This window comes from Lotus japonicus, chromosome 1 (assembly GCF_012489685.1).
Source record: "Lotus japonicus ecotype B-129 chromosome 1, LjGifu_v1.2".
Classification (NCBI taxonomy): Eukaryota; Viridiplantae; Streptophyta; class Magnoliopsida; order Fabales; family Fabaceae; genus Lotus; species Lotus japonicus.
This window is the reverse complement of record NC_080041.1, coordinates 90,735,409-90,749,796: the sequence shown is the minus strand read 5'-3', so window position 1 is coordinate 90,749,796 and position 14,388 is coordinate 90,735,409. Positions and strand designations below refer to the sequence as shown.

At 35.4% G+C, this 14,388-nt stretch overlaps 1 protein-coding gene and 1 long non-coding RNA gene across 2 annotated transcripts; both read left to right on the top strand.

Moving 5' to 3' along the window:
• Positions 1-1,851: 1,851 nt before the first annotated feature.
• Positions 1,852-4,470, top strand: LOC130727688 (uncharacterized). Its single transcript, XR_009015423.1, has 2 exons — positions 1,852-2,103; positions 4,068-4,470. It is a non-coding gene; the product is annotated as an uncharacterized LOC130727688 (long non-coding RNA).
• A 2,732-nt stretch (positions 4,471-7,202) lies between these two features.
• Positions 7,203-12,127, top strand: LOC130727687 (uncharacterized). Its single transcript, XM_057578891.1, has 10 exons — positions 7,203-7,345; positions 7,424-7,723; positions 7,896-7,978; positions 8,112-8,240; positions 8,342-8,462; positions 9,415-9,499; positions 9,616-9,725; positions 9,961-10,112; positions 11,248-11,344; positions 11,522-12,127. Exons 1-10 carry the CDS (start codon positions 7,265-7,267, stop codon positions 11,807-11,809), a joined length of 1,446 nt encoding a protein of 481 aa, XP_057434874.1. The 5' UTR covers positions 7,203-7,264; the 3' UTR covers positions 11,810-12,127.
• Positions 12,128-14,388: the final 2,261 nt, after the last annotated feature.

Here is a 14,388-nt window from a genome sequence, read left to right as displayed (position 1 = left end):
CCCTTTATGCAACACGAGTATACATTTTCACAAACAAAATTCAGTTATACCTCACATATGCAAAAATTAAAGTTTTTGGTTTATTAACTTCTGTGTTTTTCAAAATTTGTGCTCTTTAAATATCTACATCTTTATTATGATTATTCTTATATTCTTAACATCTTAAATATTTATAATTTAAAATATGAATCGATGTATCAAATACAATAGACATATTCCCCGTGCAACGCGCGGGTAAAAAAGCACTAGTTTTACATAATTCTCTAATCACCATGGTCCAAGAGTAATCATAGATTTAGTTAAAAAAAGCGTAATCCTAGATTTAGATTAAAACAAAAGTAATCCTAGATTTTAGATAAAATAACACAAGTTTCTAAATTATTAATTAAATTAGTTTCTTTCAAAAAAAAAATTAAGTTTACCAAGTTTTTAAGTAAGTCCTTACATTAACTTTTTGCATGAACAACTGATGTATTCATATAGGGATATGCCAGATTTTAAGATAGAATAATTTTTAACACTTCAAATTCACCACCAGTAATGAACTCCAAAATGATGTAAATTTTAGTTCGGGTTGCAAGAACCTGAAGAAAATAAAACATCCAACCAACAGAATGAAGTGCTTGTAAATAAAAATGGTAATTGACTATGATAAATCTGCTCTTTTTTAATTTTCTCTCATTTATTTTCTTTTACAAGATATTTTGTTTTTTGGGCTAATGGATGGGATTATTAGTTTTGGGCATAATTGAGAAGGAATAGTATCTAAGGAGAAAAAGGATGGATGGACTCTTTAGAGATGAAGGAACTTTTAACTCATTCCCCTTAATTAATTAATTTGAATCTCTTCTTTCATCGACAATTTACAAAACCTAAATGCGATTTTACATGTTGTGAAGCTATATTTATCATCGTTAATCATTGAATAAAAATATGCTTTTTATGTTGCATATACGAACTACAAATTAAAAGAATCACAACGCCAGAAATGACATTCTACAGCGCCTATTTTAAAGCGCTTAATATGCAAAACGCTTTAAAAGATATCATGAACAAATATTAAATCGCTCTCTTTAATGAACGCTTTAAAATATTGTACATTTCATAGCGTTTCATACTGTAAAACGCTTTAGTAAAACTCTTGTATTCTTTAAGGCGCTTTTTGACTAGAAACGCTTTAGGAAACAAAGAGCTTTTACAACGCTTTATATGTAAAAGCGCTTTAAGTGTTAGTTTAAAACGCTTGTGGTATTAAACGCTTTAAGTAATACAGTATACTCTACAGCGCTTTCGATATCAAACGCTTTAAGTCTCTTATCAAAAGCGCTTGAGACAGAAAGTGCTTTAAACGCTTTAAAAAACATAATTCATTTGACAACACTTTCATAGAAAACGCTTCAAAAATAAAACAAAAGTTATCTCATAAAATAAATTTGTGTTATTATTCAAATTCCAACTCAAGTGCAGATAATAATATAACAGATGTAGCTTCCTTAAAAAAATAATATAACAAAGTTATCTCTCCCATTTAAATAAAATAAAAAATGAAACAAAATTTATCCCATAAAATAAATTTAAGGGATAATCCTCTAATTGGTCCCTGTGGTTGTGTGGCCGTCTGAAATTAGTCCCTTCCGTAAAATCTAAGTCCTCGCGTTTGAAAAGTGTGTGGAAATTAGTCCCTCCGGCGAGGACCTGCTACACACACTTTTTCAAACGCGAGGACTTAGATTTTACGGGAGGGACTAATTTCAGACGGCCACACAACCACAGGGACCAATTAGAGGATTAACCCTAAATTTAATCTAAGATTAAAATCCAAAATCCCCTACTCTTCCACTTCCTCAGAAACTGCACACGGTAAAATCGCAACATCTCACATTCTCACTCTCTCATCTTACCCGTCACTGAAAAGCCTCAATTTTTCTTTTACGCGGAAGCAGTTTATGCGAGAAGGCATGCAAAAGGCATTAAGCTCTCTGCGAGAAGGCACGAGTAGAGGGATTCAGGCACCTCTGGGCTTTGGCTCTCTTTTGCGCGCGGGTAGTCAAGGGAACCGCTAGGGATCATATAGAGTGCTCTCTTTATCTCTCGTCACCAAAGGTAATCACTTTCTCTCCCAAACCCATTGCAGTATCATGATTCTATAAGATGTCACTCAACACTTGGGGCTATTAATTATAATTATTCTTTCATGTGTCTCTTGTTGCCATACAAAAGAATTAACATATCTGGGTTGTATTTTGCTGTGGTTGGATGTTCTGGGGTTCTGAGTTGGTGGTTGAATTTAACCTTAGTAGGAGCTGAGATTTGGTGTTGTGCTAATGTGTGCAGGACACCTCTGATTGAACTCAATTTCTAGTAATTATGTTTTGTATAATTTTTGAAGTTGCATCTGATATGGTGAGGTTTCCTTGAGATTGTGGGGCTTGGGTGGCTATCCCTTGGAATTGAAGGCTTAATGTTTTTTATTCAGCACAAGTGTGGGAATGACATTTCTTAAATCTCCTTAATTTTTCTTTTTCTAATTGGCTTATCTTGCAACTTAATCGTGGAAACCACTTGTTGGTTTATTATGTCCAATGTAGTTTTAAGAATACAAAAGAAAATGAAATATATATGCAGAAATTGATGAAGTAGCTTTCACAGTGGGAACATGGGATCAATTAGGTGAAACTAATTTAGTCCTTGTGTATATGTATTATATTACTCACACTATATAACAATGCAGCATGTGATATGTTTTGTCCTTTACATCCTATTAACATATTGTCCTTAAAAATGTTATTTGTATCTAATCTCACTATTCAATTGTTTCCATATGCTAAATTTTCTGCAATGTGAGGTTGAAGGTAACAAACTATGGCTTTTTCTACCCTTGATTATTAGTTGAGGCTTCTTTGATTTACTAGCCTTTGTTTTGCATTGTTATCCGCTGTTGCTGAACATGTAGTTATTTTATTTTGTTTTTATTGACAGAGAGAAGCTCTAATTTTGCTTGCCATGTTCGGTATTTTCAATTTTTTTTAACCATGGGGTATCTTGTTTTGCATCTCTTTTTAGTTTGGTTTTTTTATCCTAATCTTTTCCCAGGCTGTTTGTTGCTGTATAGATTCAACTCTCCCCGGTCTTTATCCTAATCTTTTCCCAGACAGTTTGGTGTTGTATCTTGGCTTACTAGTTTACTGGTTTTTACTGGTATATTTGAGCAATTCTTGACTGTGAGTTTGCTGGTTTTTTACTGGCTTTTACCGGTATATATGAGTTGTTATGGACTGTAAGTTTGCTGGTTTTTTTACTGTTTTCTACTGGCATAAATGTGCTGTTATTGACTATGGCTAGTCTAATTTGGAGGCTGGATTTAAGGGCAGCTTGCTGTTGTGAGGGTCACGGTGTTGGCTATCTAGTTTTTGAGGGTGGTCTCTCTCAATTATGTTCTCTGATGGTCTCTCTCAATTATGTTCTCTCCTTTTGCTGAATGGTTCGTTTCCCCTGTGGAGATTGAGTTCCTTTGAAATTGGCATGCTGCCCCCTTGAAGATGCTGGTTGAAAATCCTGGTCTTAATATATAATGTTGTTTGCTGCCCCTATTCAGATCAAGATTGATCTTGCTGTTGCTGCTTTTTATTTCATTATTTTTCCTCTTTTTTACTGTATGCTCTTTACTCTTCTAGCTATTGTCTAGTTTCTTTGCTGTTGTTATTTCTTTTGCTATTGTTGCATTGCTTACTCTTCTAGGTATAGTATGTTTTTACTTAGGTTCACCTTGCATGCACTGATAGGATTAGAAAAACTAATTAGTTGCTTGAGAAAGATAGTGCGTTCATTAATGTAAGTTCTTAAGATACTTGTGTATACTGACTTAGTGAGCACTGAGCAATGCATTTTTATTTTGCACAAGTGCTATATGTTATGGTGAACACCGAGGATTATAATTTGTTTTGCCCATAGTAATATGCTGCTTGCAGGGTAGTTCTCAAGGGTGGTGCTTTGGATGGGTTGCTTCTTGATTGGGTTGGTTGTGCTATTTTTACTGGGTGCATGTTTACTGCTCTTTTTTTTTGCAGGTTTTTTGCTGGTTTTTATGAGTACAGGGCTGGCAGTGTGGCTTCGGGTTTGAGTATGGCTCTAGGTGTGTGCTGCTTCGTTCATTATCATCATGTCTATAGTAGACTTTTCTCCACTTCAGATTGAAGATTTACATGGTAGTGAGGCTTGTGGTTGATGGCTATGGTGATATAGAAGTTGTGCTAACAAGGATCCATGCGTTGGCTTTGATTTTCTCTAGGTTTAGTTTGTGTTTTTGAAGGCTTCTAATGTCTTTATATGTGGTTGTCTAGGTTTTTTTTGTTGACTTGCTTGGGAAGGAGTACTCTTTTTCCTTCATGTGGTGCTGGGTTTGTTGTTCCCTTCTTCATGAGAGAGTTGTTCTCATGGAGTTCTTTCTATTAATAATATTTTTTATTACAATTTATTTGTTTAGTGGGAAACAAATTTAGGAATTGTTTTATGTTTCAAGAATATAAAAGTATATATGCTATTGAGTACAATGCAAAAAGTATATATCCAATTTAAAATTAAGTTCGTTCTAAAACATCTTTTTTTTAATTTAAGCGTTGTAGCATGTCACATCCTACAACGCTTTTCAAAAAATACGTTGTAGTTCATTTCTTTATTACCATGCTTTCTAAAATTAAGCGCTGTAGGATGACTCATTCTACAACGCTTTTCTAAAATTAAGCGTTGTAGGATGTCTCATTCTACAACGCTTCTTCAGAAAATATGTTGTAATATATTCATATAATACCACGCTTTATAAAATTAAGCGTTTTAGTATGTCCCATGTTCTACAGCGCTTGTTAAAAAAAGCGTTGGACAGTACTACAGTGGTACAAGCTACAACGCTTCATAAGCACTGTAAAACTGAAAAAATAAGCGCTTTAAAATGCAATTTCTGGCGTAGTGAATAAAAGTTTAAATAGAAACTACAAAGACAAAATTGTATTTTCAAAGTTAAAAGTACTGAAAAAGTAATGAATTCATACAAGCTAGCTACTTGATTTGCTGATTGTGGAGTGTAAAACTTTTTTGTCTCAATTTCGTTCAAGTTGCAGTAGAAGAACAACTAATAGAGTAGGTGAGTTTATGGTTAATTTATCTTTTCATATTCTTTTCAAGATGTTTTCACAATCAATATACATATAGATAATTTATCGTTCCATTATTAACGTTTTGTAAGAGTTTAGAATCAAACATCTAATTAATTAACTACTTGCTCAAGAAATGAAGCAATTAACTACTACACGAACCCACTTGATTAAAAATCATATCTAACAACTGGATAAAAATATTCTATTTCTATTGAATATAGGACATGATAAAGAACAAAGTTTAAATAGAAACTTCAATAAACAACCAAGAAACTTCAAGAACAAAGAATTGTACTTTCCAAGTTAAAAACGCAACATACAGAAAACTATGCAATTATTTCAGTAACAGTGATAGTAGCTCCAATTCGATCATGCAAGATCACACATATGATGATAATGAAAGCGTTGGTCACAAGATTCATGCAATTATCACCACTCACGCCCCCAATCGACGACGGGGCTGCCAAGGTATTTGAATGCTCCCAATGGATAAGTAACATTAGTTTCCAGCACTGATGACAGTGATAGCGAAGGCGACGATGACATTGGGATGTTTTGAGTTAATTGATAGTCTTTTGCATTCTTCTTCTTCTTCTCTTGTTTCTTCTTCTTCTTCTTTTTTTCTTCTTGTCATCACTTTGAACTTCCTCGGTTCTCCTCCAATCACCTAGTGAAAGTAGCTCATTTTCATCTACGGGTAACTTCGCAAGCACATCGTCGTTTTGATCTTCTAATAACTCATCCATCATGCTCTTGAGCATCTTATCTAATTCAGACCAAGAAAAGCTATCTGATGAAGCAACACCATGTGAGGTTTTGACATTGGAAATAGACGCCATTAGGATTTGGGAGAAGTTGAAATTAACGTTGAATTAGTGAAAAAAGAAATCTGTGAGTGAAAAAAGTGCAAGACCTAACTATATTTATAATCAATTGGGTTTATCTTATTTAAATCAAGTTTGTTTAGATTTAAAGAAATAGTCTCTCCTTTTCAAAAAAAAAAGAAAGAAATAGTCTCTCAGTATGAGACTAACAAACTACTTGATTTAGTTCGAAATTAGTTTTGTCATCATGACATATGCAAAATCTAAAAAGTCACATATATAAAATATCCGCATCATAAAAATATATTGTTAACTAGATTAATAATGATAGATTGTTGTGCAGATTTTTTACAGTGGGGGAAAAAGTGATAATTATGTGGATTGTTTTCGTTTAATTTTTTTAAACACGTTTATTGTAATACATGGATATTAATTTTCACGATAAACGGATTTATATTTCAAGCGTTTAAGCCTTGAAGAGAAAAAAGAATCACTTCCAAGAGGTAAAAACTTCAAATATACTTTTGAAAAAAAAACTTCAAATATATAATTTTTTTTGGTACATCAGAAAGCAAAATTACACCTTCCTAAGTTTTATCCCTGAATCTTCCCTTCCCCAACCCATATGTAAGCTTTTACTTTTTACCATTTGAATTATAATTCGGGACCAAATATATAAATTTATAAACACAAGGTATAAAAAAAACATAAATTCCATTGCTCGCTGAACTGTGGGCCATTCGGGTTGCTGTGGACATGTTGAGCGGTCTTAATTTCTCCAAAGTCGTGGTTGAGAGTGATTCAATGGAAGCCATTGCAGCGGTCAAGGATCCAGGAGGCCTTGTTAGGCCTTACTTGGAGATGATTGAAGCTATTAGGGGAGGTATACCAGCACAGATGGAGGTTCAGTTCAACCATGTGGTAAGGGAAGTCAATTCCGTAGCAGATTGCCTTGCTACCTCAGCGCATGTCTTTGGTTTTGGGACGCAGGTTCTTCATTTTCCGACAGCGGAATGTCGTAGTCTTATTAGTCAGAATATGGAGGGGGCTCTAGCCTCTCTTCGAGCTCCTGTTAGTTAGCGTTTTTTCGCTCTTCAGGGCCTTGCCCCTCCATGTTATAAAAAAAAAACATAAAATAATTTTTTTCAAATTATAGTTGAGAAATAAAACTTTTTACAAAAAGTATATAAAAAATAATTTCTCAAAAACCATTTCTTCATTCACCCGAACACAAAACACAACAAAGAACAGCAGCAGAAGAAGGAAGAAGAGAAGAAGCAATCAGCAACAATGGTGAAAGGTGTAGTCGGAGAAGAAACGCGTCTCAATTCGCTTGAGTCTCGTCTCACCAAATCTGCACTTCCATCAGAGGCACTCTCTCACTCACTCACTCTCTTCCTTCTTCCACCATCTTCGATTGAATCTCTCACATCATTTCATTGATTTCAGGTTGGTTTAGCAATTGGCAAATTCAGTTCCGCGTTGGATCGTGTGTTCCTCTTCGATTTGATTCCAACTCCTCCAAATGATTCCGGCGAACCCGCTTCTTCCATTGCTCACTCCGACAACAAGAAAACCGCCGCTAAATCCAAAACCCCCGTCCCTGATTCATTGTTCATCGATCAGGATTGGGTCGCCGAGCATGCTCGTCACGTTTCTAGAATGCTCGTCGGTGGCGTCAAGGTCGTCGGCGTTTACGTTTGGCTTGGTGATGCCGCTTTCAAGAATTCAACCATCACGCTTTGCCAGGTCTCTTTGCCCCTTCTTCATTGATCACGCGTGTATCAGTTCTGTTGTTTCAAATGGATTTTGAGAGAAAAAGTGAAAGGGTTTTGGTGTTTTTGTTAGCTTAAAAGTGCTTTTGGAGCACTTATAACTTGTTTCCAAACATATACTGATGTTCTCTTCTCTTGCATTGCAGACTGTGAAGGGTGTTGCTGAAGCTGCGGCGACGGTTGATTGGGGTGAGAGACTGCTTCTTCACATTTCTTATAGTCCAAGGAGGTAGGTAGCCCAATTACTTCACATTTGCTATGGTTTATTAATTGTTATACTTTTTGAGTTTAGAATAGAAAAGAGTTGCCACTTACCACTGGGGATCATTTAGATGATTTTGTGTGTTTGATATGATATGCAGGTGGAATTGTCGAAGCTGCTCGCTATCTCCAAATATTACATCAGGTAGTCTAAGGCCTTGTGATTTTAAATTGGGAAAGGTCTTAAGTTCCATTCAAACTTTTAAGTGCATGCACAACTTTGACCTTAGGTACCCTTCTCACAAATTTGTCATATTCTTTTCTTCAGTTTATTCACTAAACCTGTTGTTGATAATTTAATTTCTCGTGTACGTTTTTTGTGTCTTGCAAGGGTGCCAATCTTTCGTGACAGTGCAGCCAAATACCAGACATTCAGTGACGTTCTTCGTCATGCAATATCTGTTCATGCTAAAGAGCTTACAGGTGCAAAGGCCCTGATTGATGGTAAATTGGTAAACTATTCTACTCCCTGTTTCTTTTTTTCATATTTTTTAACTTCTAAATTCTAGTTTTTGCTTTACTTTAGTCAGAAGAAGTAAGAGGCAATTAGATTCCTTAAGTTTCGAAAACGTTTCCAGTTGTTATAACTAGCAAAATTGTTTATACCCTGGTTGTTCTGTGTTTACTTCCCGCTTTATGTGTTTTTATTGTGATACTGTGGCTTTCTGTACTGAATATAGCATGACCCAACATACTTTAGTCATCAGATTTAGCTTGAACATTCAATTAAGTGTAACGTTTTGACATCCATCCCTTCTTGTTCCTTGATAAAAAATGGAAACTATATTCTGCAAGACTATTGACTGTGAAGTTGGATTGAAGCTGCAACTATTGAATTGAGGAAAGTACACTTAGGCTTTATTAGTCTGTTGTGGTCATAGACTCACTTTTTTACAATATATTAGTAAAGCTTTGGCATTTAGAATGGATTATGTTAATTAATGGCAAAGGTATTCGAAAAGAGTCTAACTAGCAAATCACAGCAATGCTTGAGTTGTGGACTTGTGATATATTCATTGGCTAATGCTGCTTTAATGCAGTCTGCACTAAGTTTGATGCCCTACCTCATTTTAAACATGAGCTCTTACAATAAGATTACAATCACAACCTTAAACTAAAGCTGTGATCGGAATGCGGACTAACTAGAAAACACCACTTATCCTGAAAATCCTAACAATCATAATAATACACTAGCATACTTCCAATTTTTTTGAAAATTTCAGAAGAGTTTCCTTTGCAATTTCAACATCCCCAAAAATATTCGATACTTGTTAAAATATATATAATCCAATGTGTACTAAAATAGTACAACTTTATAAAGAACTCTTTTATTGAAGATTGTCAAAAGTTCCTTTCTATTATCATTATTTTTGTTAAAAAAAAATTTCTTCTGTATAATATTAGGTTGTTGATAATGAACCGTGCTCATCAGATGGTGTGCATGAAATCGAATTGCTTATACCAATTTTGAGTAATAGTTCTGTTGAAGGTATGTTTGCCTACAATTTTGTTCCATATAAATAGTCAGGTTACCATTGCTATTATAATTTTTCTTGTTGTTTTAAAACTTCATTGTCTAACATTAATAATTGATATTTTATAAAGCATGCAGCCAAAAAGATGTAGTTGGTATTCTTTCCTTTAGTGGCTCGTTATGTTCTTTTGCATATCTGAATTCAAAAGAGCCAATTTCACAAGCCATCACAGATTTAAAGGTGAGAGTTGATAACAATTTATATTTATTCTTTTTACACTTTTATGATGAAACTTCTGTTCTTTTACTTAATGGCTGTCTAAACTTTGACATTTATTTTGAAACGTCTACCCTGAACTATGGTCGGTTGATGGTACACCATTTATCTTCTTGTCAAGTGTTTATAGAATCTTCACTGACTTTGCTCTCTTTCTTAACTTGTCCTATATTGTCCTGGACTGCAATTCTTTGCTTAGGGAGATATCATTACGAGTCTGCAGAGTAGATTGGATATAATCAGTGATGAGGCAGATGGTGATTCAGGTAACAATTATGATGTTGAAAGGCAAGTAAGTGATGATATACCAGCTGAAAAGCCTGTTTCCCAACTTGTGCTGCAGCTATTGAGGTGGGTAACTTGTAATATCAGTATATATAACTAGTTGACAATTCGACATCCTTAAATTTTTCTTTCTGATAAAGAAGTACCAGGAGTATATGCTTGTTCCTGATGTAATGCCATTAGATACTTCCTTCCTTTCCTTATAATTTTTTATTATCAGCTAATGGCTGGTATTTTTCTTAAAGACTTGGATGCTTCATCATCGTGTGTTTTATAAGGTTATTGCATTTTTGGAGTCATTTTATCTTTCACACCTTGTTACTATGCTGATACCCTTGTTTGAAATAGATTCTGGGTGATGCAGCCATTTATTTTGTTAGGACTATATTCTCTAATGCATTAGCCCTATTGACACATTTTCCATATGCAAGGCAATCTAGCACCTTCATTGCATTTTAGGAGGAGATATGATCTATAATGATTTTCTAGATTTTCACTCATTCTGTGGGCCTGCCGGCCTTGTGACAAGATTCAATTGATCTGTTAGTTTGTAATGTTTAAAATACACTGTCTATCTTCTCTCTTTTTTCGGGTTACTAAGGAGCTCCATAACATAGTGTTGAGAGAAGAAGGCAAGCTAAAACAGAGGCAAAGCAACCTAAATGGGATTTGAACCTGAGATTATTAGATTTAGCTAGACTGAGAAGTATATAGAGGGAGTCATAGATCTGAGAAAGAAAAGATAATTGAGTTTAAGAGAATCTGAGAGAAATCTGAAGTTTATTATTATTGAACAATCTGAATGGTCCATTTCAAACTTGATCTATTTATACATCCAGAACACTAACTAATTATAGTTGCTAACCGATGCCAACAACTATCTTAAATCAACCTGAAAGACAGCTATATAATAGTGATGGCTCATCATAAGAGTGCACTAAGTGATTTGGGTGAAATGCTTGTTGATATTCTTAAACTTTATTAAGGTGCAATTGTTTATGGAGTGGATCATCAATCAGCATTTTGTGTTTGTGTTTGTGTTTTATTTATCTGAAACTGACATTCTGGAACTATGCTGCCATAAACATCTAGAAGTGAAAATCAATTCAATTCATACATGAGAATTGATTTATTTTGTTATTTTGGCTGCTGATGGTCTTGTTTGGAACATTTGATTAAATCTCATACTTTTTTTTTACAGAAAAGGATATAGTCTTCCTTTTCCCAGAAGAGTCTTTGCACTATGGTTAGCAGGGGCGTATGTGTGTGATTACTTGCAACCTTCTGAGACTGTTGAGGTTTGGTTTCTCCTTGTGTGTAAATTTACATATCTGGATTGATTTGGAGGTCAATTAGCTTTGTTGGATCATTTCACATTACCTGTGATTGTTACTTGGACACTGATTTCATTTCCTAGAATATATTTTTTTTTAAAGAGAAGTATATTCATGCTCTAACTTGTGATTTTTGTTTAGGTTTTAAAAGATCATTGCATGGAGTTGTTATCCATGGAGGCTCCAACGGATGTCTCTACAATTTTTGAGCCAGAAAAAGAAGTGATATCTTTCGCAACAAAGTCTTTCTGGGATGTGGCGGTGCCCGCTACAGAAACTTACCTCATGGGAGACAAGAGCAAACTTGATGGCAGAGGGGAGAGTGGTGCCAAATCTGTGAAGCCTGGTCACATTAATGTTGTAGCTGCTGGTCTTATCCTTATACTAGCTATCTTAGTTGGTTTTCTGTTATTCTTTTTGAAGGGTTGAGGGTTTTATACTAATATCTCTCCTTCATGAATACACATTTTCTGATAGTTCAAAAAACTGAGTACTGATTGATTGTACTTTGAAATTATACAACGGCAAATATGGGGGGAAGTGAAGTTTTGAGGAGGACCTGGCCTGTAAGTTTTTTGAATCAACCCGAAGAATAGAATGGGCCCCCCTACGGTGCACAACAAAAATGTTGTGTAAATGTGCACAAGGGAAATCTGACCCATTGTAGTAGGTTCCCCGGTTTTTTTCGTTTTTTTTAAAAATAGTTTTGTTTATCTGAAATTAAAATTAAATTATCTCAGTTCATCATCTTCCACATCTCTCACTCTCCTTCTATTCTCTCCTCTCAATCTCCACTAACAGCCACCGCCCTCTCCCATCGTCCCACCGTTTTGTTTCCAGCGGCGAGGCCTTCCCCATTCACCATCCTTGTCACCTCATCCAAGAAGCCAGAGATAAAATTGTCGCACCGTGACCTCCACTGCCACTGCCAGGAGACCACCGTAGGGAGGAGCATCATGGACTATGATGGGGGTTTGTTCAGGGGTTTGGATCTGGAGGTTGAGGGTGGCGTTGTGACAGTAAGGTGAAGGAAAGAAATTGGGGATTGCAATATGGTTTCGGTGAGGTTGAGGGTTGCAAATCTGACTTCGATTTCCTTGATTTGGTGGTGCGGTAGCGTGGTGTGGAAATAGATGATGGTGATGGTGGTGGGTGAGTTGGGGGTGGGTTCAGGGTGGTGGCGGTGGGTTCTGGGTTTGTGGTTCTTCTTATTTCTAGGTTTCTGGTGGTGGGGGTTGAGAGCTAAAGCACGAGATTGAAGAGACGGTTGGGGGTGGGTTTTGGGTTGGGGTGTTCAAGGTAGTCAGGATCGGGATCTGGATCGTAAGATCCTATGATCTGTAAGGATAATTTCGACCTGGATCGTGACCAGAATCGTAAATCTAGTGAATTGCATTAGGATCGAGATCTTTGAGGTAGGATCTTCGGATCTCGATCTGATCCTACTTTTAATTGATCGGATTTTAACTGAGTTTTTTTTAATTTTTTCTGGTTTGGCCCACTAATTTACCCTAGTCAATACTCATTTACCCACCCATTCCAAACTCTAGTTCTATTTTGAAGTATAAACAGTGAAACTGAAATGGCTAAAGAAGTGAAGACTGAAGACTAAGGACTTGAGTCACCGTCACCTACTCACCTTCACCGTGCGTCCGCGCCCCTGGCCGCCGGCGCCGCTGCTTCTTCTTAGCATTTGTGATCTCACGTGCATTCATTGGTGTTGTCAAACTTGGGTCATTGCCAACGTGCTTTTCTTTCCAATGGCTGTCCCTTAGCTTTTCTTTATTTTTTGTTGTTATTTGGCCTATGTGCCTCTTGTTACAGGTTCTGTTTTTCTCTACTGGTAGGTTAGTGGAGGGGCGGGGTAGCTAGTCCTCCCAAGTCTTTGTTTATTACTTATGTTTCTGGTGGTATCCTTGTGTCTATGACCATTTTATCTATATAATTTGAACTTCCAAAAAAAAATTTATGCATATATCATTATTTCTTTACTCATATTTTAAGAAACATAAGAACTTGTGTTTCTTAGGGTTAATCATGAATAATTTTTGTTCTATATGTAACTTTTTGTATATGTGTATTTTATTAAATACATATTAGTGTTTGTTGTAAGATCTTACGATCCGATCCTCCGATCTTCGATCTTTTATCTCCCCTCTAGATCCTACGTAGGATTCAGATCCTGACTACCTTGGGGGTGTTAGTCGGTTTATGATTTTCATTTTTTAGTAGTTATTTCCTTGAATTAGTCTATCATATTAGTAGTGGGTTGAAAACGTGAGTTGTTTTTTATTTCAATTTCTCATATGTGCAATTAGCCAAGTTGTTTTATTCAATAAACTAAATCATTCCTTTCAATTTCTTTATCTTTCACGTATGTACGTGTTTTGGTTCTGGGTTGGGGTGGGTTCTGGGTGGTGGCGGTGGGTTCTGGGCTAGTGGTGGCGTGGAGAGAAGTTGGTGATGATGGGAGAGCAGATCTGGTGGTGGTGTGGTGAGGGGAAGGGTTGAAGAACTCAGAGAAGAAGATAGTAGAATTTTCCAGAAAAAAAAATCCCTATATAAATTTCTTTTGTTCAAAAAGCCAAAAATGAATTTACTTTTTTTAAAAAAATCGAAATACATGTAACTGGCACAACTTTTCCTTGTGTAACTTTACACAACCAAAATCTTGTGTACCGTATGTAAATCCGAATAGAATGTGCATTTTTGGATTCAGCAAGTTTTATTTCAACTAGTATTAAAATCCGTATGATGCACATATAAAAAACTAGGGCCTGTTTGGTTCGAGAAAATGTTTTCTATTTTCATTTTCTAGTTTCATTTTCTGAAAATAGTTTTCATTTTTAAATTTCTAAAATTAAGAAAACATGTTTGGTGAGACGTGTTATTTTCTATTTTTGAAAAGTAAAAATATTGAAAATGTGTTTGCATTAACCATTTTCAATAAAACAGGTATGAACTATATTTTGTAAAAATTTAAAAATGAAATTTATTACTAAGAATAC

What these genes read in the sequence shown, in the direction of transcription:
- LOC130727687 (XM_057578891.1), top strand. Translation starts at nt 7,265, where the DNA reads ATGGTGAAAGGTGTAGTCGGAGAAGAAACGCGTCTCAATTCGCTTGAG. An exon ending in CAACCATCACGCTTTGCCAG is followed by an intron (nt 7,724 to 7,895) that starts GTCTCTTTGCCC and finishes CTTGCATTGCAG; the next exon opens with ACTGTGAAGGGTGTTGCTGA. An exon ending in CCCTGATTGATGGTAAATTG is followed by an intron (nt 8,463 to 9,414) that starts GTAAACTATTCT and finishes GTATAATATTAG; the next exon opens with GTTGTTGATAATGAACCGTG.